The 24,859-nt window shown below is 49.3% G+C and overlaps 2 protein-coding genes across 2 annotated transcripts; one reads left to right on the forward strand and one right to left on the reverse strand.

Moving 5' to 3' along the window:
- Nucleotides 1-319: 319 nt before the first annotated feature.
- On the reverse strand, nt 320-1,287 carry MTLN (mitoregulin). The gene has a single exon (XM_053973830.1). It carries the CDS (start codon nt 1,154-1,156, stop codon nt 980-982), a length of 177 nt encoding a protein of 58 aa, XP_053829805.1. The 5' UTR covers nt 1,157-1,287; the 3' UTR covers nt 320-979.
- Nucleotides 1,206-24,766, forward strand: BUB1 (BUB1 mitotic checkpoint serine/threonine kinase). Its single transcript, XM_053973831.1, has 41 exons — nt 1,206-1,311; nt 1,416-1,498; nt 2,050-2,164; nt 3,238-3,366; nt 3,569-3,685; nt 4,390-4,508; nt 4,640-4,741; nt 5,372-5,498; nt 6,396-6,597; nt 7,103-7,247; nt 8,316-8,501; nt 8,763-8,827; nt 9,107-9,194; nt 9,425-9,494; nt 10,021-10,240; nt 10,348-10,438; nt 10,686-10,799; nt 12,896-12,955; nt 13,078-13,222; nt 13,845-14,041; nt 14,528-14,568; nt 14,832-14,926; nt 15,234-15,280; nt 15,381-15,571; nt 15,738-15,886; nt 16,251-16,588; nt 17,235-17,287; nt 17,803-17,943; nt 18,691-18,786; nt 19,107-19,197; nt 19,566-19,641; nt 20,156-20,336; nt 20,773-20,851; nt 21,258-21,481; nt 21,864-22,004; nt 22,572-22,687; nt 23,327-23,488; nt 23,611-23,768; nt 23,852-24,029; nt 24,187-24,293; nt 24,473-24,766. Exons 1-41 carry the CDS (start codon nt 1,291-1,293, stop codon nt 24,666-24,668), a joined length of 5,256 nt encoding a protein of 1,751 aa, XP_053829806.1. The 5' UTR covers nt 1,206-1,290; the 3' UTR covers nt 24,669-24,766.
- Nucleotides 24,767-24,859: the final 93 nt, after the last annotated feature.

Here is a 24,859-nt window from a genome sequence, read left to right on the forward strand (position 1 = left end):
AGAGAAAATACGTCAACCGAAAAAAAGGGGGGACTATAAAAACAAAAAGGTCAAAGGGGGAAGGTGCGCCGTGGCAGAGTGGAGACTCCCCGGCCGCCCAGCGCTGTTTTTTTGCTTAATACCGCTTGCTTAATAAATTCTTGTTAATTGATTTATCTATAATTAGCCTCCCCAATTGAATTTGTCCATAACACAGCCAACGCATGAGCTCTTTCATCACTTAATTGTCCCCATGCACACCCATAATGGGACTTGCTACATGTGCCCATAAGGCGCGTTTTCACATTTATCCCAGAAATAAACACCTAGGAGCACCATGTGATGACTTTTGCTAGTTTATTGTGTTGGCAGCGCTTCCAGGCAAGGTACGAGCAGCAGGCTTAGAGTTGGACAAGTGCAGACAACTCTTTGTAATATGGAAATCCGAGAATCATGGAATCGCTGAGGTTAGAAAAGACCTCCGAGATCACCGAGTGCAACCCATGACCGATCCCCCCCACCTTGTCACCCAGCCCAGAGCACTGAGTGCCACGTCCAGTTGTTCCTTGGATACCTCCAGGGACGGGGACTCCAAACCTCCCAGAGCAGTCCATTCCAGGTTTGGGATCGCTGCTTGCATATCCTCAATTCTTTGTTAGGTTAGTCTGACACAGTTTGGGATCTTGCTTTGCGAAGGGCAGAAGTCCTGCCATTCCATGAATGCTGTCCTCTCTGGCAGCACTGATATTCCACGGATGCTGTCCTTCCCCAGGAGCCCTGCTATTCCACGGGTGCTGTCCTTCCCGTTATTCCACGGATGCTGTCCAGCCGGCAGCCCTGCTATCCCAGGGACGCTGTCCTTCCCCAGCAGTGTTTCACCAGTTCCCAGCAGCTCAGGCAGCGCCACCGGAGGTCCGGAGGAGCCGAAGCCGCCGGAGGAGGCGCCCGGAGTCCGCTGCCAGGGGCAGCCCAGCCGCGGCTGCCGGCTGGGCTGCCGCGCTCAGGCCGCTTCCAGCTTCTCCTGCGCGGCGGCGAGGCAGCGCTGGAGGTACCGCTGCCGCCAGCGCAGGAAGCGGCGGCGCGCCCGGCCCGCCTGCCAGCCCACCACCACCCCGGCGGTGAAGGCGGCCAGCAGCACCCAGCGCACGACCCGCGGCCGCAGCGCCTCCAGCACCATCCCGGCCCCGGCCTCGCTCCCGTTCCCGAGCCTGAGCCCGAGCCCGGCACCGCCTCCCGCTTCCGCCGCCGCGGGGGCGGGACCGGCTCCGTTAAAGGCGGCGGGGTCGGAAAGGCGCTGCGTCCGCCCGCGCCATGGCCGAGGCGGCAGCGCAGGTAGCGCCTCGCCTCGCGGCACCCTCGCCGCCTTCTCCCTCCCCCTCAATAACTCCGCGGAGTTTCCCCGAAGCTCCTCACACGCTGTCTTGTGTTTTCCCCAGGATCTCCTGCTGGCAGCAGCGTTTGTCTCCGATGCGCAATACAACAGGAATATTCCTTTTAAGACCTCTCCGGAGGCTGTCAGGTAAGGAGGGATGCGCCCCAACCACACCTGTGGAGAGCCGACCACATCCGTGGCCAAACATTAACAGCCAGAAAAAGTCGGGGGTGCTAAGAGGGATGGATGGGTGGAGTGCCAAAAACTGGACTTAAGCTGAAATGCTTAAAACGGGGCTCAGTGCATCTGTATGTTGAGGATGGGAAATTACATTAAAAAGTTGTGGGTTGCTGGAGGGGAGATAATAAAACTAACATAAAGTCTTCCAAGCCTTTGTGGGAATGAAGAGTGTGGGAGGCTTGGTCAGCCCTCAGCTGTGTGGAAGGTGCTGGAGTGGGAGAACCAAGTTAAATATTTTTTGTTTACTATAATAAGTATTGTGTTATTTAACCCTACTCTGAAATGCAGTATAGTATCTATCAGCTCTGAGACTGATTTGGAAACAAATTACCAAATTCCTTGCTGGCAAAAATGTTTGTTTGGGACAGCAAGTGCTGTTCTTCCAGGACACATTTGGTGATGCCCTGGGGATGTGCCATGTAGCCTTTACTTATGGTGCCTGTGCCTTCTTCCTCCAGGCTTTATCACCTCTATAACCACTGGATGATGCGAACAGCTACCTACTTCTTCATCTTCCTCAACCTGTCCCTTGCCCTGTTTGAGGAACCTGCTATGTATCCGCTCCCCTTCCTGGTGAGTTTTTGGTGTAGGAGCAGCAAATGCAGCTGCTGGAGCCAACAAGGGCTTCTTACTTCAAAGTGGTTGTCAGAGGTGCCAAGAGACAGTGGATGGTGATGTTTCTGTGGATATCTTTGATCCTCTGCTCTGGTGAGACCCCACCTGGAGTCCTGCATGCAGCTCTAGGTCAGGACGAGCACAGGAAGGACATGGAAAGTTGGAGTGAGTTTAGAGGAGGTGACCAAGTTGATCAGAGGAATGAAACAGCTCCGCTGTGAGGAAAAGCTGAGAGAATTGGGGTTGTTCAGCCTGGAGAAGCTTCAGAGTGACTGGCTCTTCCAGTACTTGAAACAGCCAACAAGAAAGACGGAGAAAGACTATTTCCAAGGGCCTAGAGTGCCAGGACAAGGGGGAATGGCTTCCCACTGCAAGAGGGCAGGATTAGATGGGATACTGGAAAGAAATTGTCCCTTATGAGGGTGGTGAATCCCCGGCACAGGTTTGCCAGAGAAGCTGTGACTGCCCCTGGATCCCTGGAAGTGTCCCAGGCCAGGCTGGACAGGGCTTGGAGCAACCTGGGGTATGGGAAGGTGTCCCTGCCCATGGCATGGGGTGGAATGGGATCATCCTTATGGTCCCCTTCAACCCAAATGATTCTGTGACTTTATAATTCTGTGATCTGTTTGAAATGGGTACAAAAAAGGAGCTGGCAGGGACTGTAGGAGCCATTGTGGTCCCCAGCAATGGCCCATGTGACTGTGGTCAAAGTCATGTTGCTGTTCTCCATCTCAGAGACCAATTCCAGCCCTCTTTGGGACTCAAGTCCAGTCCTCATGTGTGACAGTAGAAGCCGAGTTTTACTTTAGGCCCGATTTTTCTGCAGCCTTTTTATTTGTCCTGCACCAATGTGATTGTGAAAGATGTACTCCCTGAATCCTAAGCAAACACAGACTTGCTGGCTTTAACCTGCCTGTGGCAGGGAATTCTGCAAAAGGAAGCCTGAAAATATTGCTCTGCCTGTTTTTTATTGTGCAAAAAGGAATATTGCTGCTCCTGGTTGTGCTGGCTGAGCCCTGCTCTCTCTGCAGGCCACGTCAGTGCTGGAGGTGTTGTGCCTTCTGGTGTTCCTCGGCCGGCTGACACACTTTGCCAAAGTCACCCTGCACAACGTGTTCTGGAAGGACACCAAGAACATCTGCATCATGGTGGCAATCCTGGTGAGTTGGGCCCAGGGGAGGTGTTGTTTTTTCTCCTCATGTTACTTTCCTGGGATCCCAGACCTGGCATGCTTGAGCCATGGCCAAACCAAACAGCTCTCACAAACCTGTCGTGTGTGCACTTCTCCTGTATCAACAAACACTTCACTATCTAGACACGTTCTAGCATTACTTCTGGGAGCTTTCCTTCTTTCTCCTACAGTTATCCCTGACAGACCTGGCCATATATGGGGTCCTCAGGCTGTATGATGTGAGGAGCATCCGATGGTCAAGGATTGTGAGGCCCATCTTCCTCATCAACTTCGCAGAGAGTCGCCAGGTAAAGAAAAGGTCTGGTGGGATGTCCAGGGTCCTGTTTTTTCAGACAGCCTGCTGCTTTCCACAATCCTGGGGATGTAGCAGAAAGGTTTTATGGCAGAATTTAGGGTCTTGTGAGAGAAGGTTTGTTTCAGAAGTGGCCTGAAGCAATAATTTGAGGTGGGCAAAAGGGTAGATTCACACAGTACCACAGAAAAAAAACCCTGTGTTTCTCCCTGAGTCAGGGACCAGGTTACTGATTTCTGGAAGTTTCCTGGGTAAACAAGTGTCATTGTGTTCTCAAACCTGTAGTCCAGATTTGGACTCTGATTCCTCTCAGCATGGAGAGATCTTTGTCCTGCTGCCCAAGACTGGTCTGGTCCTGACTTACAAATGAATAAACTGTGATGTGGAGGCCTGGAGGAGGGAGCAGCTCAACATTTGAGCTCAGAGCATGTGTTTTGTGGCCTGGAGTGATGGACTTCTGTCCCTGACTGGTTCCCTGCAGCAAGAACATCTCAGCAGTGCCCTGGGGTCATCTGTCCCTTGGCTCCTGAGTTCACTGTGATGTGTAGCTGGGGCCTTTCCTTCTAGGATCCCCCCTGAAGAACAAAGAGGAAAGGCCTGGGTCTCTCACACCCAGTTTAGGGGTTTGATCCAGGTGGGATGGTGAGGGGGAAAAAGGGGTGCCACATTGCCTTTGAACACTTCCCTTGTCCCTGGCAGATCCGGAGGGCCTTCCGCAGCATCCGCAATACGCTGCCGGAGATCACCTACGTCTTCCTGCTCTTCATGTTCAGCCTCCTCATGTTCTCCCTCATGGCCTTGAAGCTGTTTGGAGAGAGGTGTGGATACTTCCTTTGCTCCTGGGATAGTCTGGGCTGACTCCAAACAATTCCTAGGGAATGCAAGCACTGCTCTTGTTGCAGAACATGTGATCCCAGTGCTTAACTCCAGGCTTTCCTCTGCCTCCTAGGAATCTCCAGACAGCAGAAGGCTTGCCCTACTTCAGAAACTACCTGGAGACTGTGTTTGACCTCTACGTGCTGGTGACGACGGCAAACAGCCCAGATGTCATGTATGGATGTCATGTGTAGATGATCAGATCTCTTCCTCTCATAGTGTTCCCAGGGGTCTCTGTGCAGCCTCTAATTTGCACAGCAGAGTTAAAATTCTGTGGGTGTTGGGCTTTTCATCCCTATCTCTTCTGGGTTCCCATTGTAGTTTGTGCTGGGAAGGTGGTGTCAGGAGTAGGACAGGGAGGAAGGGCTCGGTCATCTATGTGCTGAAAATATCTTGAGCACAACTGCAATGGTGCAGTGACCCTGGGAATTTAAACTGAGAAATAAAATGCAGCTCATCCTAGAGCAAGTGGAAAAGCAGATCTGAGTGTAGCAAGGGTCTGAGGCCAAAAAATAGCATATGGCTGAGGCATTGCCTCATGTCTGCTCTTAAATTTGGCCACACTGGTAGAGATTTCATCTCTGTGCTGTCTTCTGCACACCCTCAGTCAGGGCCTGACAAACCAGGATGAAAACCCAGCAGAAGAGAAGTGTTCTCTAACTGAACTAATGCAGTTTTTAGCTTTTATCTGACAAGTTCGATCTGGCAGTCCAAAACAGCACTTGGAAATCCACATGGCAGTCTGCTTTCTCATGGACTCACTTTTGTCAGTCTGGCAAGCAGCAATCCCTCTCCCCTTCTCTAGGATGCCAGCGTTTGACTTCAGCTCCTGGTACGTCCTGTTCTTCATTGCCTTCATCATTGTCAACACTTACATCTTCATGTCGCTCTTCCTGGCTGTGGTCTACAACAACTACAAAAAACACCTGAAGGTATTGCCTGGAGGGGCTTGTGACCAGTGGCTTCCTGCTGTTCTTTGTCGGGAACTTCTGTCTTTCCCTTGGAAAGGTTTGAGAAGGGGAAACAGCTTCTTGCCTTTGTTCTGCAAACAACAAGCACAGACCCACTTTTCATATCATGAGGTTGTTGGGAGTTCTGCTCTTGGTATTTCATTAAATGTTCTATGGTGTTTCCCACAGATAAGAAGCACATTCTGCATTATCTTGGAGGCTTAGTCCTAGCTCAGGAATGCTGTATCCATGCAGGGAACTGGTTTTGCACAGCATCTTTGCATGTGCTCTTAGAGCAAGGGAACTTGAAATGGGAGGTCTGAGTAAATCAGAATTTTCGTTCTACCCAAACTGGGTAGGGGCAGTTTGGGAGTTGTGATCAAAGGAGGAGGGCTGGGAATTCCTGGGTGCTCCCATGATGGGGTTGGATCTTTCTCAGGAAGCACAGTGCTGGATGTTCATCTGCTCACAGTCATGTGCAGAAGAGGATCCCCACCCCTGCTCTCAGCAGGATTCGCTTGTGGATTGGAAGCATGTGTGGGCACATCCTCTTTACTTCTGTGGCCATGCAGATCCTGTGATCTTTGTCACCTCCTTCCTGTCTGACACTACCCTCTGTCTTTCCTTCCGGTTTTTCAGTGTTGTCCCAGCATCCAGCAATCTGTTGATCCTTGCAGAGCTCAGTGTGGAGAGCCCACAGCTGCCTGTTAAATGCCATTTCTCACCCCGCCCCACCCCCCCACTAACTCTGCTGTGCTTTGTGCCCAGTGTCATTCCCCTGGGTCTCTTATTGCATCTCTGTGCTGTGAAAATGAGTTTATTTGTTAAAGAAAGGGGGAAGGGCACCTGAAGCTGCCTGACTCCCAGCACTCTCTCTAGAACGAGATCCGTAAACTCGCCTACATGAAGCGCCGCAAGATGATCGAGGCCTTCAACCTCCTGAAGGAAGAGGAGGGAGAGCAGTTTGTTGTTCGGGAAGCCCGGTGGAAGCAGCTGGTCAAGCTGGTGGCTCCTGACACCAGCAATTCCCACCGGGAGCTGCTGCTCCGCATCTCGGATGATGAGCAGAAAGGGTTCATAGGTGAGCAGGGGGGACTGGGGAGGGGCCAGGGGCCAGGACCCTGATCTTTCAAGGGGTTTGGCATTGAGATTTTTGATCTGTAATGTCCCCAGAGGGACTCAGAATCACAGTCATTGAGGTTGGAAAAGATCTCCAAGACTGCGTCCAACCTGTGCCTGTTCCCCACCTTGTCACCCATCCCAGAGCACTGAGTGCCATTACAGTCATTCCTTGAGCACCTTCAGGAATGGGGTCTCTGGGTCCCTCTTCCTGTTTCCCTCCAGATTCCTGAGGTCCCAAAAGGTTGTTCTTACTGCCTGTGCTATAGCCTATGTCCCACACACTGTGAGTGGCCCTTCATGGCCATTTGACATTAGGCCAAGCTCTCTATGGCATGTGGGACCTCCTGTTCTCAGCAGAGGATGTGGAAAGCCTCCCTTGTTATCAGATGCAATGTGGCTCCCCACACAGTCCTCTGGAGTGGGAGTATCAGGAGAGATGGGCTGACGCTGACACTCTGCTGCAGACAAGAAGTCCTTCGTGCAGCTGGCAGACCTGCTCAACATTCAGGTGGTGACGCTGAAGATCCGCAGGCACCCCCTGGCACGCTGGGTGCCGGCCCTGTACGGATCTGCGCCCAGCCGGCTCCTGCGCAGTGTCGTGAGGCACAGGTGAGTTCTGCAGGGCCCAGGGCTCACCTGGACATGCTGCTGGGGAGGACAGACCCTCAGGGGCTCTGCTACCGCTCCTGGTGTGCCTTGGTCAGTGTGGAGGAACCAGCTGTGGCTGTGGGTGAGGCCCCGCCTCGGGCAGGCCCCACTGTCTGAGCTGGGGTTTACTGACATCAGGCTGTGCTTTGTGTCTTGCCATGCAGGACCAAAGTGCTGCACTTAGATCTGCTCCCACCTCAGCAGTCTGTGCTGCAGAGCTGTGTCCTACTGCCTCATCAGCCCTGGGAATTCTGGAGTTCTCTAGAGCTCTCTTTCACCTCTGGGTTTTCCCAGAATCCCAAAATAGCTGAGGTTGCAAGGAACATCTAGGGATGGGCTAGTGGAATCCCCTGCTCCAAGCAAGGTCAGCCACAGTAGGGTACTCATGGCTACCCTAGAGTATCCCCAAAGGACAGAGGCTCCATAACCTCTCGGCAGCCCCTTCCAGTGCTTGATCACCCCTGGTTAAAAAAACCCAAGCAACTTCTTTGTTTAAGTGGAAGTTCCTGAATTTCAACTTGTGCCCCTTGCCTCTTGTGCTTCCACTGGATATCACTGAGAAGAGTCTGGCGCTATCTTCCCTGCACCTTCCCATCAGGTATTTATGCACAGGAACTGCTCCTGACCCTTCTCCCTGTCAGGCTGGACTACCCAGCTCTCCCAACACATCACATTCCACTGTCCTTCATTCTGTCAGTTCTGTGATCCTTTAATGCACCAGCTCTGTGTGTTCAGGCCTCTCTTGTACTGGGGAGCCCAGCTGACCCTGGTTCCTCCCCCAGCACCTCCAAGCGTGGCCTCAGCAGTACCGAGCAGGTGGGGAAAAAATCACTTCTCTGGACCTGTTAACCAAATTCTGTGTTGGACTTCAAGAGCAAAACTAAACTCTTTAGTGACTCCCCCAAATTCTCAGGTTTGCGGAGACCTGATGGGTAAAGAATTTTTGAGGGGAGGCAAAGAGCTTCTGAAGTAACTGTGTGACTTTGACCTTCTTGGGAGCTACGGACTGATCTCTCTTGGTACTTGCAGGGCTTTTGTTTGGACTTACGATGCCATCATCCTGATAAATGCAGTCTTCATTGCTCTGGATGAGGAAAGCCCCTACATTTCCTATGCAGAGTGGGTGTTCCTTGCTCTGTACATCATTGAGATCCTCCTGAAGGTCTACACTTATGAACCCAGGGAGTTCTTTGGCAAAACCCAGTTCTGGAACTGGTGAGTGGGAGTTCTGGAAGTTTGTGTGGAGTGTGGTGAGTGCAGTGCTCAGCTCCTCAAGGACTGAAAGGTTCCGAACTCCTGTGCCAGGGTGTGTTTAAGATGAATCGGAGGATGTTGTGACAAAGCTCTCCCATGTGCCCATAGTCTGAGCTGACCCAGGGCTGCCTGGGCTTGATGTGAGAGGAACAGGGGTCAGTCCTTGTTTAAACCTCACTCCTGTCCCCCAAAATCTAACAGCAGTGCCTTCCCTCGTGCCAGGTTTGATACTCTCATCATCTTTGCTGCCCTGACTGCAACGATTCTCAATGCCACCCTCAAGTCCAGTAAGTGCAGCTTGAGCAGCCTGCATGCCTTGGGAATTTTGGTGTCCTCCCCAGCCTTCTGCCAGCACCTCAGGCTTGAGAGGCTTTGTGACCAGACAAGGAATTTCTGGAGGGTTTCTAAGAACTAACCCAATCTTCCTCTTTTTTTTTTTTTTTTTTTTTTTTTAGCTCCCTGTTATAGTGTTTAACAAGGACACAATAATAACAAATGAAAGAATTTTATCTACACGCTTCCCGGCTTTATTTTCATAATAAAAATATCTTTGTTATTTTTTTCAGCCATGAAGTACAACAGCCAGCAGATCCTGGACATTGTGTTCATCCTAAGAGTCCTCAGGCTGATCCGGATTGTTGATAGCATTCAGAGGTGAGGAAGAAAGTGGGATGGGAGATGGTTTTTGGGGAGAGGTTGGTCTGTGCCAGAGGAGGTGCTCTGTGTGCCCAGCATTGACCATGGCCACCCCACAAAGCATCCCAAGGCCTTGTCCCAGCCTGCCTGGGATGAGCCCAGTGGCTGCCTCTCTGGAGGCTTTCTTTGGGGATGTGGGGAGCATGGGTGGCCAGGGTGTCACAATAACCAGTGTGGGCTCTCTGTAGCTTCCAGGTCATCATGAACACCCTGATAAACATTCTCCCGACCATGCTGACTTTTGGTGGGCTCACTCTGGTAAGAAATCCTGGTGTCTTGGCTCAAAGCACTCCAGTTTCACAGAATTGTGTCTTAAATCTCATGCTCATGCTGTTTCCAAGGGGATAAATGCAATTCCCTGGATGGCAGGCCCTTGGAACTGTAAGTATCCATTTGAATCGTGGCCATTGTGCAAGCAAAGGGCTGCATTCCTGCTTTTTCCTGGATCAGGACATCCTCCTTGGATCCATGGGGTGTTCTGGCAGCCTGGGCTTTGCATCATAAGGAATCAAATCATGGTTTGGGGAAGAGGCTGGATGAGAAACCTGGATTTCAGATGATTTCCTAAAATGAGCTTCTTTTATGATTTGGGAATATTTCCTATCCCTGTATTTGTAGTTCTTGGCTAATTATTCCTGCTTGGTCATTGCTGTTGGGTGGCTTGGGGCTCTTGCTGTCTGCCCCTTGCTGTGCCTATGGAAACTGGAAAAGCTGTTGGGATGCTGAGCTTGCCCTGCGGCTTGCAGCTTGCTGGAGAAGCAGGTGATGGGGTTTCTCTCCCCAGGTTGTGTATTGTGTGTTTGCTATCATTGGCATGGAGTTATTCCACGGGAAAATCCAGTACTTCCCGGCCAACTCGAATGCTCCTCACGCCCTGGAATGTGGGAATTCAGCTCTCAAGGATTCCCTGTTTGCCCGTGGGAAGTACTGCAAGAACAACTTCAACGACTTCGCCTCATCCTTCATTGTCCTCATGGAGCTCACTGTGGTCAACCAGTGGCATGATATCCTTTGTGGTGCACATTCCCAGCTGGATCCTTGGGAAATTTGCTGGGTTTCTGGTTCCTCCCTCAGCTTCTCCTTTCCTCTTTTCCCTTAACTCCCACTCTACTCTTTGCCAATGGATTTGCCAATGTGACAGCTCAGCCTGCCAAGCTCTACTTCATTGCCTTCCACATTGTGATGGTGATAATTATTGTCAAGTACGTTTTTTGGGATGATTTTATATGAAAAGGGGATCTGCCCCTGTCAGGGCACTGTTGGTGGGTCGTGGGGTCACCCACTGGAGATAGGTGGGATGTGTTTAGAGGGATCTGCTGCATTCTTGTCCCCACTGGGTGCTGCTCTGACCTGGAGGGGATGGAGCACTGGGAAATGAGCCTGGGCATGCTGAGACAGTCAATGCCAGTGAGGAAATTCTGTCTCAATTCTGCTTGTTGTTTCTTTCAGTATCTTTGTGTCGTTCATCTTGGAAGCATTCTTTGTGGAGTACTCCCTGGAGAAGAGTGAAGTGGAAACTGCCATCGAGCAGAAAATCCAGGAGCTGGGAATGGGAGTTCAAGAGTAAGCTCCCAAATGTACCCAAGCTGGATGTGGCAAATTTGGCACCACTGACGAGGGAATACCACCCTCTGCGTCGAGGTGTGAGCTGACATTCCCCTTCCTTGTCACAAAGTTCTGGCTCTTCTTCCTGAAAAATGGAGATTCCTCTTCCCTGTCTTGAAGTTCTGGCTCCTCTGCTGGCTTAGGTGCCAGCAGCAGGCCGCTGGTGTTGGCTTTGCTGCCTCCCGTGGCTCTTCCAGTTGGGAATTCCAGCCCAGAGGACAGGAAAGATGCTGGAAGATAACCCTATGGCTGGTGCTTGTCCTGCCCCACTGAGAACCCATCACTGCTGGGCTCCCAGGGTGGGATGTGACCCCTTCCCAGAGTAATTCCTGGCCCTTGCTGTGCAGGGATGAGCTCCAGCATGAACAGCTCCTTGACAACATGGAGAGTGCGGAGCACGAGTTCACGGGGGAAGGTGGAGCAAAGCCACAGAGCAAAGGGCTGGTGTTCAAAATTGCCTCCAAACGTAAGTGTGATCCTCCAGGGTGTCCAGGCCCAAGGTTCCCAGGTGTTCCTGGGGAAGCTCCCAATCCCTGCTGTTCCCTTGGGGCTATAAAAGTGGCTAAATCCCACCTGGAAACTTTGGGACAGCTGTGGATATATGATGTTTGTTTTTACTTCTATAGTGTCTTCTCCTCTCCCACCTCAGCTCTTCTGTGTTCCTTGTCACCAATAACCTCCCTCTGGAGACACTGCCCTGGTGGCTGAGGTCCTGCTGTGCCAAGACACTTATTTTCCTTCCTCCTTCCTCTGTGGACTTTGCATTCTTGCTGCCTTGGATTACGGGATGACTATATCCTCCTTTCCTCTGGCTCGGTGACTATTTCCCTCCTTCTCCTGGCTTTCTTGCACTACCTCAGGTTTCAGTTGTGTGGGAATAGAAGGGCTTAAAATCCCAAATAATGGCCCTATCTTCAAGAAGGGCTCAGAGTACTTAAAGTAGATGGGATGGAAAAGCAGGGAGTGTAATTTGGGCGATTTTTCTTTCCCGTTTTAAACTATGGGCCTTTAAGGTATCCAGAGGAGCAAATCTAGTGTTTATAGGGCATTTTTTTTGTCCCCCCAGGATACAGGACAGTGGATGCTCTGCTCCAGCGCATGTTCGAGGCAGAGATACCCCTGGAGGACGAAGGCCCTTCCTTTGAAGAGATCCTAAACTTGTCCCCCACCTCGGCTGTTCCCAGGAGCCCGAGTTCCGAGAGTGCGGCGTGAGGGAGGGATCAGGGAATGGAGCTGATTCCTGGCTGCTCCCACGGGTGGGGCCCGGGTTACACGGTGGGAACAAACAGCTTTGTCCTGTAAAGGAGCTTTATCTCATGTAAAGTCTCATATAAACGTCTAGAATGTGGGGGGAAGTCGGAGGATCCGGCTGTGCCCGGACAGGGATGGTGCTGTGGGCAGTATGTTATGGGATAACTACTTCTTGTAACTGGAATTGTATCGCAGCACTTTCATATGCAGCTATGGACCGGTGTATGCTGAACGAAGCAGCTCTTGAGCACAATAAATTCAGCAGTTTGGAAAAACGATGGAATATCTCCAAGTTAATGATGGGAGAGGGTTGCGGCTGCTCCATGATAACGTGCAGGGCTTGGAGGTGGGAAATGAGGAGGGCGGAGAGGAGTGGGGGCCGCTCCTCGCTTTGAGGGCGCCGCGTGCGCAGCCCAGCCTTTCCCCTTTCCCCAATTCCTGCTTTTATCCCTCATTTTCCCTTGGGCGTGTCCCCGGGGCGCCGTCCAGCGGCCGCGGCGGGAACTGCACCCGCGGGCGGTGGCGGAGGGCGGTGTTTCTTGCGTGATTGATGGGGCCAACGACCAATGGGAATGAGTGCAGGGCGAGGGCTGGCCAATGGGGAGGCGGCGCGGGGTCGCGCGCGGCCAGTTTGAATCGGCGGGAGCGGTTGAGGCGGGCGGCTATGGACGAGCTCCGGCGGTGAGCGGGGAACGGGATAACGTGGCCACGCGGCGCCGTGAGGGTGGCAGAGCCTCCGCTCCCCCCACACCGGCGCTTCCCACCCTCCCTGATCCCGGCCTGACCCGGCCTTTTCCCTGCAGGAATTACGAGGCTCAGATCCGGAATTACCGAGGGCCCGACCCGCTGGAGCCGTGGGACAGGTGAGCGTTGGCCCTGGCTCGGAGTGTCCCATCCCCGGTTTGGGTGTTGCCCCTTCCCTGGCCCATCCCTGACCAGGAGCTGCCCTTTCCCTGGGTCGGAGCTGATTCTGGAATGGTTCTAGGTACTTGCAGTGGGCAGAGGGATGTCTCCCTCTCCAAGAGAAGCAGACCCGCTGGCCTGGGCTCCTGGAGGAGCTGGTGGAGCTGTTCGTGAACGACAAGAGGTACCATCAGGACCCGCGGTTTGTGAGCTACTGTGTCAAGCTGGTGGGTACAGCTGCGGTTTTCTAGGAATTAAATTATCCTAATTTGTTCACGCCGCAGTTCTGGGACTGCAAAGAGCTTTGGGAGGAGCGGGAGGCCTCAGCAATTCTGATCCTCTGCAGGACAAGGGGATCAGAAAAAAGCAAGAGTGTGTTTTTTAAGCTGTGTAGCTTGGAGAAATTTCCCTTCTCTTATCCTTAGAAAGCGATTCTTTCCTATGGATATTCTCAGTTCAGTCAGAGAGAAAAGGAGAGAGATTCTACCAGGCTAAGCCTGGGAAAAAGAGAGAAATGTAAACAATTCTCTCTCTCTCTCTGTTCATATTGTTTATAGACGTGTTCTACCACCGTGTGCTATTCATAGTGCACCAATGGTGTGAGATGTTTTTAGTCTAAGACCAATCATATTTCACCTTAGCGATCCTCGTTATAACAGAGGAACGCTACTTGTTAATAAAGTTCATTCTTTTGCCTTCTGCCTTGGAGTCATATTCATTCCCATCCTGCCTCAACAGCGACACTTTCCTATTATGATGACTAAGAAATGCTAATGTTTTTTATTTTGTCTGCAACTCCCTTCGAAGTTCTTGGAAGTGCTGATGGCTTTGTGCATTTGTGTTTTGCAGGCAGAGTTCATCTCTTCCCCGTGCCAGTACTTTGAGTACCTGCATGGGCAGGGAATCGGAGCCAAGACCTCGGATTTCTACCTGGCCTGGGCTCAGGTGCTGCTGAAGGAGGGCAACGTGCAGGGAGCAGCAGCTGTGCTCCAAAAAGGGCTCCTCAACCAGGCACAGCCTCGGGAGAACCTGCAGCAGCTCCACTGGTAACTCTGAGGCCTCTTCTACTCATTTACTCAGTGCTCATAATTAACCATGGGTAGCATGTGATAGATTTTTTTTTCAGTGTGCTTATTTTTGATAAAGGGAGGTTTAAACTTAAGAATGTTTCTTTTGCTGTTGAATATTTATTAGGTGTTTTGGGATGTATATTAAAAAAAATATGCCAGAGTGAAGCATATGATCCTTGAGCTGAATCTTGGAGTTTAGCTTCCCAGAATTAAATGCTTAATGCAAAAAACTGAAAGTAAAATGTAATATAAAACAAATACCCAATTCTGTTGTCCTGCTGCCTCTTGAAGGCTTTTTTAGTTTTGCAGCTGTGGAGATGTCCATATACAGTAAAAATCATGCTTTTCTGTATTGCATTTCATGGCATGATTGTACAAGGAAATCCAAGACTGCTGGGAGGTGGGGAAGGGTGAGGGACAGGTGATTTCATGGTAATAACTGAGAGTTTTTTTGCAATTTAGCTCCCTGCAGAGTTGTGATCCTTGGAATCCTCCTTTTCAAGGTGAGGATGAAGAGTCCTGTTTGATCTGTAGCTCCTCTAAATGACTTTTTTACCTCAATGAGTGAGTTTTGTCACTGAAAGAAACAAATTCCCTGTAGAAATCACTTTATTTTCCCTCTTTATGTGAAAAATTCTTAAGGGCAATGTATTCAAAACAAGTTATTAATTTTCCAGTGCTTCAGGTTAATCAAAATTCACAAAGGAGCAAATGATTTTTACTAATTAATGAGTAGAAAATACTTACATTATATTTTCTGTCCCAGACACTGCTGTTGTAAACCCACTTCAGACTTCCCATGCTACAAATCAAATGGCTCCTCCAAAAGGTGTTTCAAGTCCTAATCCCTGCAAAATTCAGGTAAATTATGAATTATTTGGGAAAGATGTTTCATGTAGAGTTTAGGTTGGTAAGCTTGGCTGAATAGGGTAGACTGACTGTATCTGGTGTATCTCAAAACTGGTATTGAGGTGATATTGTTCCTGTGTTCCTGCTGCAAGCACCACATCTCCATAGGAATGTCTCATCTAGGAAGCACTGGGACACACTCAGTGGCCTGACACATTCCCAGAATCACAGGAATAATATTAGCAGTGGACTCTGTGCCAGTTGTGCTACTTGAACTTAATTTAATTTTATTTTTTGGTGGTTTATTTCCCTGCTTTAGGGTCTAGATGCTGCTGATTCTCAATCCTGTGCTGCTGGAAAAGAAGTGTAAGTAGTTGGGTGGTCCTTTCAAAGTCCCACTGTGAGAAAACGAGCTCTCCGGGGATAAATCCCCCGACCCTGGCCCTTTCCTCCCTTTCCCTCCCAGGATCTATGTCGCCTACATCTCCAAGTCTGAGGTTGCGCCGAAGCCGCCGTCGGGTGCTGCCGGGTGGGAACAGGTCCCGATGTACGACAAGAACCTGCTCCTGCGCAAGGGCTCCGAGCTCTCCTTCGAGGAGCTGAGGGCCAAGACATACTTCAGGAAACATGAGCTCCTCAGGAGGCAGCAGGCACTGGGTATCCTCCTTTTTCCAGCTCTCCAAATGGCTGTTTCCTGGTTAAGCTCATCCCTTGGGCTTCTCTTTTCAATGCCACATAAGTGGTGTCTCTCCTGAGGATACAGGAGGCACAGCATGTCATACAGGCCATATATATTCATTTAATCTCCTTGTTTACTCCTTAGAGGACGAGAAGAAAGACTCCATGAGGAAAAAGGAGTCGGCAGTCCTGGAACTCCAAGCCCTGCAGCAGAAGCTGGACCAGCTCACACAGCTCTCCAGAAGCCTGGAGGAAACGAAACTGGAACCAGCAGTTGAGCCATACCAGAGGGTGGTAAGTGAGTTCTGGGATGGACAGGAAAGCTCTGCCTGGGCTCATCCCACAAAATCCAGCCATGCTGTAGGAACCAGGGTTGGTTGTTAACCCAGTCTGGAGGCTGAGGCTGCAATACCAGTGTGGAAACCTGGCACAACTTGCAACACCCAGATTTTAAAGGTTTTACCCTGAGTGAGATGCAGCTAGAAGTTCTCTCGAGTTCTGGGCACACAAAGCTAACAGGAAAAATGGGAATGGCTGTACCTGGGGGGGAACCTAAAGGTTCTGTTGCATTCTGGCCATGTGGAGCTAGTAGAGAAAATGGTAATGGCTGCATCTGGGAGGGAATTTGGGTGTCACAGAACATTTTTCATCCCTAAAGGTGCCCCCACCTGTGAGGCCCAGCACATCTTACATCCCAGGGAACTGGATGGCACCTGCTTCAGGGCTGGATGTGCCAAAGGGCCAAGCTCTTGTGCCTGAGCAGCTCCAATTCCAGGCACCATCGGCGACCGCTCCCACCCTGCAGCCAGCAAAGCCCCTTGGCAACCACATCCCAGCCACCTCCCCCTGGGAAGCACTGGAGGAGAAGGACACAGCTGGAGCTCAGGCAGAGCCTGGGGAGCTCCAGAACAGTTTGCTGCATCCTGCCTTCAGTGCTGCTCCAGCTCAGGAATGGGCTCGTCCTGACCCACCTCTGCCTTGGAGCATGGGAGAACTGTGAGTGTGAACAGGTTCCTCCTCTGCTGTTGTGTCCTCAGGGTCCACAGGTCCACACTGAGAATTAGCTAAAAATAAGCCTTTCTTCCCTTTCTGGAAGAAAATACCTGACCTGAAGCCACTGTTTATTAAACTTAGATCAAACTTGCTCCTTATGGCCATGTTTAATTCCTTTTACCCTGTGGTTTAATTGCAGTAAGAGGAAATTTGGTGTGTAATGCCTGGAATAAAACCCAGGAAGTGCTTTGCTCCTGTAGATCCCACTCCAAGGTCTCCAGAGAAAGATAAAAAGTGCTGGTATTTCTCTCCTGCACTTTTGCTGTGGGACTTGGCCACAAAATAGGGGGGCAGAGGGAGAAACCCAGGCTGGCAAAGCAAAGGTGGATCAGTGGACTTGGCCAAGGTGGGAACAGTTATTCACTCATATTCCGGAATTCCTTAGAGGCAAACTGTGGAGAAGGAGAGCTTTTAATGCATTTTAACCTTTCCAAAGGACTCTACTGCCTCCCAGGTTATTGGCAGCTGTAGGAGAAACTTTCCAGAGTGATCTTTATTAAAGGACCTCTCACTTCATTAAAACAGAGATTAAAATGGTATTTAAATAGGTTTTATTCCAAGGTAAATGTTGTGACTCTTTCTTCTGAAGGTCCCCTAACAAGGGATCCACTGGATTAACTCCTGCCGTGAATGTGAAGGAAGGTAAGGAACCTTTGGATGGAGACTGATGCCATTGGTGTGGCTGTTCCCAGCTGGGAATCATTAACTGTGTGTGGACAACAGTTCTAACCCTGGCAAAGCTTCTTGACTTCCCAACCTCCATCCCTGCATGTCTGTGCAGGGTCTCTCTGTCCCTTCCATGGAACATGGATTCAGTCCCTGTTCCCATGTTCTGAGCAGTTCCTTTTGGAGCATGGTTGGGAATTGCTGTTTGTCCTCGCTGGCTTTCTGCTTCACTTTCTGTGTCAGGATAGAGCATTCCTGGGAATTGCAGATAGATTCCTTGGAAGCCACCCAGCTGTCCCAGGTCCCTCTAGCCCTCCAGGGCAGTCTCCCTTGAGAGTCTGCCATGCAAATCTCTGAACAAGCCAAAATCTTTCCCCATATTCTGCATCGCTGCTGCCTCTTTTGTTTACTTCCCTCACTAATATTTTGCTGGAATGCTCATAAACAATCCCAGGCTCCTTCAGGAGTGATCTTGCTGTTGTGTTTTCCAGCCTCCAGAGTTGGGAATTGCTCCCTTGCCCATGGAAATGCTTCCCAAGCCACCCCCAACACCTCGCTGGGAGGAGCAATGGGAATGACAACGCCCTTCAAGGTGCAGCCATCACCCACAGTCCACACAAAGGAAGCCTTGGGTAAGGTCTAGAATAAAATTTTCCTTCCCCTGGAGTCCAAGGGATCTTCCCTGGAAATGTTAGTGGAGCCTTTTCTAGCCAAGGGGATGGGCATGTGCACCATTCAAAGAGGAAAATAGCATTAAATCATTAATTGTTGGGATTATATGGGTGACCCAAAACTTCTGACCAGAAATTGATGTTTTAACAGTATCCCAGCAGCCACATCCCATCAATTCCTGGATAAATCACTGCCAGGCTTCTTGGGAGTGTGTTGTCTGAGCTGCTTTTTCAGGGAATCCTGTTTGGGATGTGAAGACCTAAACAACACTAATTTGGAAGTTCACAGTCAGCTCTGTTTGATGCTGAGCTGAATAAAAATGAAAAAGAAATAAACCCCAAAAGCATGTGGCATTCATTAGTCCTACAAATATCTAAGTTTTCCAAAAATCTGAGAAATGAAAGGAGAATTTGCTCTCTTAGGAAACTTGAAATCTCCCTTGGATAGGGAATAAAAAGGGCCGTGACCAAGTATGTGTTGGCCAAATTAGCCCTTCCTGTGTCTGATCGGTTGTCTGAGGTGTTTAAATGTAAGAGGGAGGAATAATTGGTTATTGACTGCTGATAAATTGTAAGAATATTTAAGGCTGTTAGAGTTAATTGGCATTTGATTTGGCTGCTACACAATGGAAGAACCTCTGAAAATTTCTTTTTCTGGGAGTGTTGTTCCTTTATTATTTATTCCTTTATTATTTTTTTCTTTCTTAGGCGTTCTCATGGATATGTTCCAAATACCTTTCTTGCCTGAGCCATCTGCCCTGGACGACAGTGAGGAACAATTTGAAACCTTTTGCAGAAAAAGTGGTGTGTGCTCTTTATTTTCCCAGTCCATGGAATTCCATCCTTTATTTCCCATTGACACCTCCCACCAGCCCTTGCTGTAAGAGTTGAGCCAGTCTGAAACTCAGGGGCTTTACACGAGTGAGTAGAGAGAGATTTCACGTGTGGGGTTGGGCTGGAAAAATCTTCTTTCCAAGAGTTTGTAAAAAAAGTGATTGGAGTGGGAATGCTGCAGGTGCAGCTGGATGAGCCCTGAACATCATGTGCCTGGAGAAGGGAGAGAATGTGGCTGTGTAAATAATCTTTATTGGGTAAAGATAACAGGGGTTAACTTCTATTTTCAGAGCCTGGTGGATGTTTGAAAAATAGCATTGTTGTCCCTGCCACTCCTGCATTTGCCATCTTTGAGGATGAGGAGGAGAAGGAGAATGGCGGGTAAGGAGGGAAAAAGGAGCAGCTGAGCTCAACCCCTTAAAAATCATGGAAGAAGTCAATCCCATTCCATGGGACCTTGCTGTGGCTGTGCCAGCACTGGCTCGGATACAACTGGTGGCAGCTGCCTGAAGTGGCATGAGAAAAGCAGGAGCTGCTGCTCTGGGATTGCACAACTTCCCTGTTTGGACAGTGCTTCGGAGGCTTCATTCCCTGCAGAATCTGAGCTGCTGCAGCTTCTCCAAGTTGCTGCAAATGGGGCTCTTAAAATTAAAAATTGAAGTTAAAACAAGCCAATCTTTGTTGTGACCAGTATGCCTGGGAAAGCTCCTGGGGAAAAGCTGTTCTAAACTTTTTGGATCATTTTTCAGGGTCCCACAGCACAAGAACAAACCAGAAGAGCCCAGAACTTTTGGAGAACATCCCTTGACTGACTGTGCAGCACAAGTGAGTGGTGATCCTACAGGGATTAGCCTTGGAAGTAGGTTATTCACTTAGGAGGGTTACCAGAGTGGGTGGATTCCGTTCTGCTCTATCCCAATCCCATAATATTCCTAGGAATGATGCCTGCTGAAGGCTGGATACCTTTTCCCATTTCTTGCCAACAAGATGAGCTTTATTGATTGTTGATTGACATAAAATTGATAGAGAACTCCACCTGTCAAATGTGTGGAGTTGGCATCAGTTTGGGGGAAGAAGAGACATTTCATCTTCCTGCAGCCACTTTGCAGCTTCCATAGCCAAGGAGATGTCTAAAACTTGGATGAAAGAGATCCCTTCCTATGGGATTTACTTTTCCAGGCTCTCACAGCAATTTCTGGTGGTCTGGCATTTTGCCGTGGCTTTGAATATTACCAACATTCAGATCTAGTCTAAAACTATGGAAACATAGGATTTTGTTTATATTTCAGGATCATTTTGATGGTTTCATTTTAAAACTTAATTTTTTTTTCCTGCCTAGGAAGAAACAGGGACCACAGAATTTCTGCAGGACGATTACACGGTGTGGAATGGCCCCTGCAACAACAAAGCCCTGGCTCCCAGTCCAGACAACACCAGGGATTTTGCCCAAGCTGCCCAGCTCGTGTCCACACCCTTTAATTACCTGGCAGCTCCTTCTCAGCCCCCTTTGGAGAACAGAGGTAAAATAAGGAATATTTTGTGTGGAAAACATTGAATTTGGTGCCTCATGACTCCATTTCTGCCCAAATCCAAATCCCACCCAGGTGTGGCTTCCACTGCTGCCACTCCTGAGTCCATATTCCCTGTGAAACAGCAGCTCATAAGCTCTCCAAGGATTTTTAATTGGGATAAGAGGAGGTGGTGAGGGACAAGAGAGGCTTTGTGTGTCCAACTGCTGCTGTGAACCATTCCATGAGGTTGGGAATGTCCAAACATTGCCTGAATCCCATCTGGGAGCACCTTTATGCTGCTCTGCCCCTTTTAAGTCTTGGAATCTGTTGAGATCTAGTTTTCGTGGCAGCAGCTTTCAGAGCTGCTGGGTGCGAATACTCCAAATATTCCTTCTTTTGGGGAAATGAACATTGATTTGTTCTTGTTCTTGCTCTCTTTGTTCAGCCTGTAAGGAAAATTTGCCCCAAATGAATTTGGAATTCTCTGGAGAACTGCACAGGCAGCCAAAGCCCAAGAAGTTAAGGTATGCGGCTCCAATGCAAGTTTCCCAACGTTTTCCACTCCATCAGCCTGTCTGCCCAGCACTCATCCCAGCGCTCTGGGGGTAAATGGACCTGGGTTTGGTGATCATGCCCCAAAAATCCTCCCAATATTAAAGTTCTGCCCCATGGAAATTAAAAATTAACTGGCCAAAAATCCACTGTTTTCTTCTCTTGGTGGACTTGAGATTTACTAGGGAATGGGTAAAATTACTTGACCAAATCTAATTTTCCTAAGAAAATTCCATTTTATTCACCTCCATGTTGGGCGTGGTGCCATTTGACATATTTTTGTTCCCTAAAGGTGCCAAACCCCCAAGGCAGAAGGTTAATAATAGAATACTATTATAACATTATTAATAATTAATAATATTTTTTTTAAATCTGTAGCCCTATTCTCGAACACATCCCAGAACAGAGAGGGCTTCATGGTAATGTCCTGAAACAAGGGACTGGAATCCAGGGAATTGCTGCAGCTGCTTCCCAACCATTGCATGAGCAGACAGCTCAAAGCAGAACTGGACAATCCTCCTGCCTTGAGGTGGATAGAAGTTCCCAGGAGGTGCTCTGTGGAGCTGGGCAGGACAGGACAGCCTGGAGTGGGAGACCTGCAGGTACACAGCATTCCCTGGGTTTTTTTCCCTGGATTCCAAGGGCTGTGCTTTGTGCACTGGAGGGAGCAATTCCATGATTCCTGCGAGGAGGTCGCTGCTTACCTGCGAGGGATGTGAGGAGGGATGAGTGTGGGTTGTACCTGGATTGCATGTTGCCATGGACACTCTAGAGTGCACTTTGGGAAACTCTGGATTTCTGGGCAGGAGCAAAAGCTGGAGTGTCAAAATCAAGGAATACTTCACATATCCTTATCCCTCCTGGGGGTTTTGGTTTATTATTTTCTTTAAATTAGTGATGCTCTCTCAAGCCCAAGCTTTTGTTACCTCCTTACCTCCTTGGAATGACATCCAGAGCTTAAACACTTCCCTTTTTTCAATGAAGTCCTTGTTGAGAGCCCCTGGGACAAGGAATTGATTGGCAAATTCTTGTCGGAACTTCCGAAGCCACTCCACACCTACACCAACTACTTTGAGTGGAAATCTCCCCTTCCATTCATCAAAGTGAAGGCTGAACTCTCACTGGGTAAGAGCTCCTTCAAATTTATCACTGCCAAGCATTTCTTGAAGCTTTTTCTAGGAGAACTTCTCAGAAGTATGTGGGAATTCAGCTTCCTTGTGTGTGTGTGTATCTCCAGATTATCTCAGCCTCAGGTTGGAAATTAGGCCTGGGGTTGGCTTGTTTGCCTTTTGTAGCATGAGCCTTTTGGATGAGGCATTTTTCCCAGTTCTCCCTGTAAACTGGGCCATAGCCCTCCAGCTTTGTGTAGAACAGCAGCAGGCCCATGTCAACAAAAGCTGTAGGACAGGGATTGCAACATCCATGTGGGACTTAAACATTTGTGTTTACTTTTCAGGCCATGCCCTTTGGAATTTGACTGCTTCTAGGGGGTCAGCAAAAATAGAAACATTGGGGTCAAGTGTGTGGCACATCCAGCACTCCTGCTCTCTCCTGTTCCTAGCAGGAGGAGATTTGTAGGGAAAGACTTGATCTAGGATTAAATAATTCATATGGGCTGATACTTTTCTCTTTTTTTCTCCTGTTTTTCCTCTGTGGAGTTGGCAAGAAGGATTTAATGTTAATCTTTTAAAGGTTCCAGCTCATTCCATGTGGACTGCTTGGTTGGAGAAGGAGCTTTTGCCCAAGTCTATCAAGCTTCCATCCTGGATGCCAGTAACCCTCAGAATAATCAGAAAGTGATATTCAAGGTCAGTGGTGTTGGGCCACAGCAGCTCTCCTGGAATAATTCTGGAGTCTGACCCACCCCCTCAGTGGATTCACATACATCCTTGGCCTTTCCATATCAGATCTGCCTCAGGAGCTTTTTGTGGATCTTCTCTCCAACATTTAGTCCTTCAGGAAAAACGAAAGCCCCTCTTTAACCCCTGAAGTGAAACTTTTTCAGGAGAGAAAGGTGACTTATGCTTTCTTTGGAGCATCAGGGATTCACAAGGAGTGTGTGGAATTGTGGCATGGGGTTGTATTCTTGATTTGAGAGGATTAATCATGGAGTTTATCAAGTGAGGTTAATTACTGTGAGGGTGGGGATGCTGTGGCACAGGTTGCCCAGAGAAGCTGTGGCTGCCCCTGGATCCCTGGAAGTGTCCAAGGCCAGGATGGACAGGGCTTGGAGCAACCTGGGATAGTGGAAAGTGTCCTGTGGCAGGGGATGGAAGATGGGACTGGATCATTTTTCAGTTCCCTCCCAAACCAAACCATTCTGGAATAACTTAAAGAAGGAAGATGCCTGATCTGCCATTAAAAATCAACAACAAAGCCCAGCCTGAGAGGAACTCCAGCTTTTACTGTTCCCAGATTTTCCCAGGAAATCCTCTTCTTTCTTCCAGGTCCAGAAACCTGCCAACCCCTGGGAGTTCTACGTTGCAACCCAGCTGGTGGAGAGGCTGAGCCCCAGCGTGCGCCACCTCTATATCCACTTCTATTCCGCCCATTTCTTCCCCAACGGCAGCATTTTGGTGGGGGAGCTCCACAACTACGGAACGCTGCTCGTGAGTGCCACTAGCTTCTCTTCTGGAGCATCTCCACTCTTACGGAGCATTTCCTCCACTTGATTTACCTCCTTTAGGAATATGTTCTTCCTTAATCCATGCTGTGTGTCTCTGGCTTCCAGAATGCTGTCAATATTTACAAGAAGCTCCCAGAGAAGGTGATGCCGCAAGCCCTTGTCATCTACTTCGCTGTCAAAATCCTTCACATGGTGGAGGAGTTGCACAGCTGCAAAATCATCCACGGGGACATCAAACCTGACAATTTCATCCTGGGAGAAAGGCAAGTGTCTCCTGTTGTCACCAGATGTCGCCATATGGGAGCCTGGAGACACTGAGCAGGGGTGTTTCTTGTCTTGGTTGAAGGTTCCTGGACAACAACATGTGTGACATCGATGGGCTCTGCCATGGCCTGACCCTCATTGACCTGGGCCAGAGTATTGACATGAAGCTCTTCCCTGAGGGAACAGCCTTCACTGCCAGGTGTGAAACATCTGGATTCCAGTGCGTGGAAATGCTGACCAACAAACCATGGAACTACCAGGTAAGGGACAGCCTGGAATCTCAGAGCTTACGGCACACTGAACTCTACCGGAGTTGGAGCCTCTTGCAGAGCCTCTCCCCCTCCATGGGGTGTTTTCAGCTCATTTTTAGTGCTCTGAGTGTGTTTTTGACACAAAGCTGGTGTGGTTTTGGTTTAGACAGACTACTTTGGGATCGCAGCCACCGTGTACTGCCTACTCTTCGGGACTTACATGCGCCTCAAGGATGACAACGGGGTCTGGAAGCCTGAGGGAACCTTCAGGAGGTGGGTGTCCAAAATACTCCCCAAATCTTGTGCCTAGATTTCCTAGAAACCCGTGTTGGTACCACATTGCTCTGAGGTCAGGTTCTGTCACAGCTTTCCTAACTGGGAGCAGAGTAAAAATGAGTATTTTAACAGCTGAATTTAGTGCTATTTTGATGCTTTTTTGTCCCTTTTTGCAGGCTTGCCAATGCTGAGCTGTGGAAAGAGTTCTTTGAGAGCTTGCTGAACATTCCCAGCTGCCACAACCTGCCTTCCCTCAGAGTCCTGCGCCAGAAGCTCAAGGATTTATTTTGCAGGTCCTATGCTAAGGAAATCAAGTTCCTTCGGAACAGACTTGTTGTGTTGCTCATCGAGCACAAACGCTCACGGAAATAAGGCTTGAGGTGGCACAGTTTCTAAGGACTTGGGGTTTTATGGATGTGGAATATTTTTGTAATAACTTGTTTTCAAATAATAAATGGGTTTGGGGTTGACTTCTGCAATGATGGCTTGCATCTTTCTGTGCTTTTTTGGGGGAAAATATGCTAAATTGAGTTGTTAACTGGTTTGGGAGGCAATGGGTGTAC

This window comes from Vidua macroura, chromosome 3 (assembly GCF_024509145.1).
Source record: "Vidua macroura isolate BioBank_ID:100142 chromosome 3, ASM2450914v1, whole genome shotgun sequence".
Classification (NCBI taxonomy): Eukaryota; Metazoa; Chordata; class Aves; order Passeriformes; family Viduidae; genus Vidua; species Vidua macroura.

Bases quoted from the DNA above. Each gene is read 5' to 3' on its own strand.
- BUB1 (XM_053973831.1), top strand. From the start codon at position 1,291: ATGGCCGAGGCGGCAGCGCAG. The intron at 13,223-13,844 runs GTGGGTACAGCT...TGTGTTTTGCAG, and splicing joins TGAGCTACTGTGTCAAGCTG to GCAGAGTTCATCTCTTCCCC. The intron at 24,030-24,186 runs GTAAGGGACAGC...GTTTTGGTTTAG, and splicing joins ACAAACCATGGAACTACCAG to ACAGACTACTTTGGGATCGC.
- MTLN (XM_053973830.1), bottom strand. From the start codon at position 1,156: ATGGTGCTGGAGGCGCTGCGGCCGCGGGTCGTGCGCTGGGTGCTGCTG.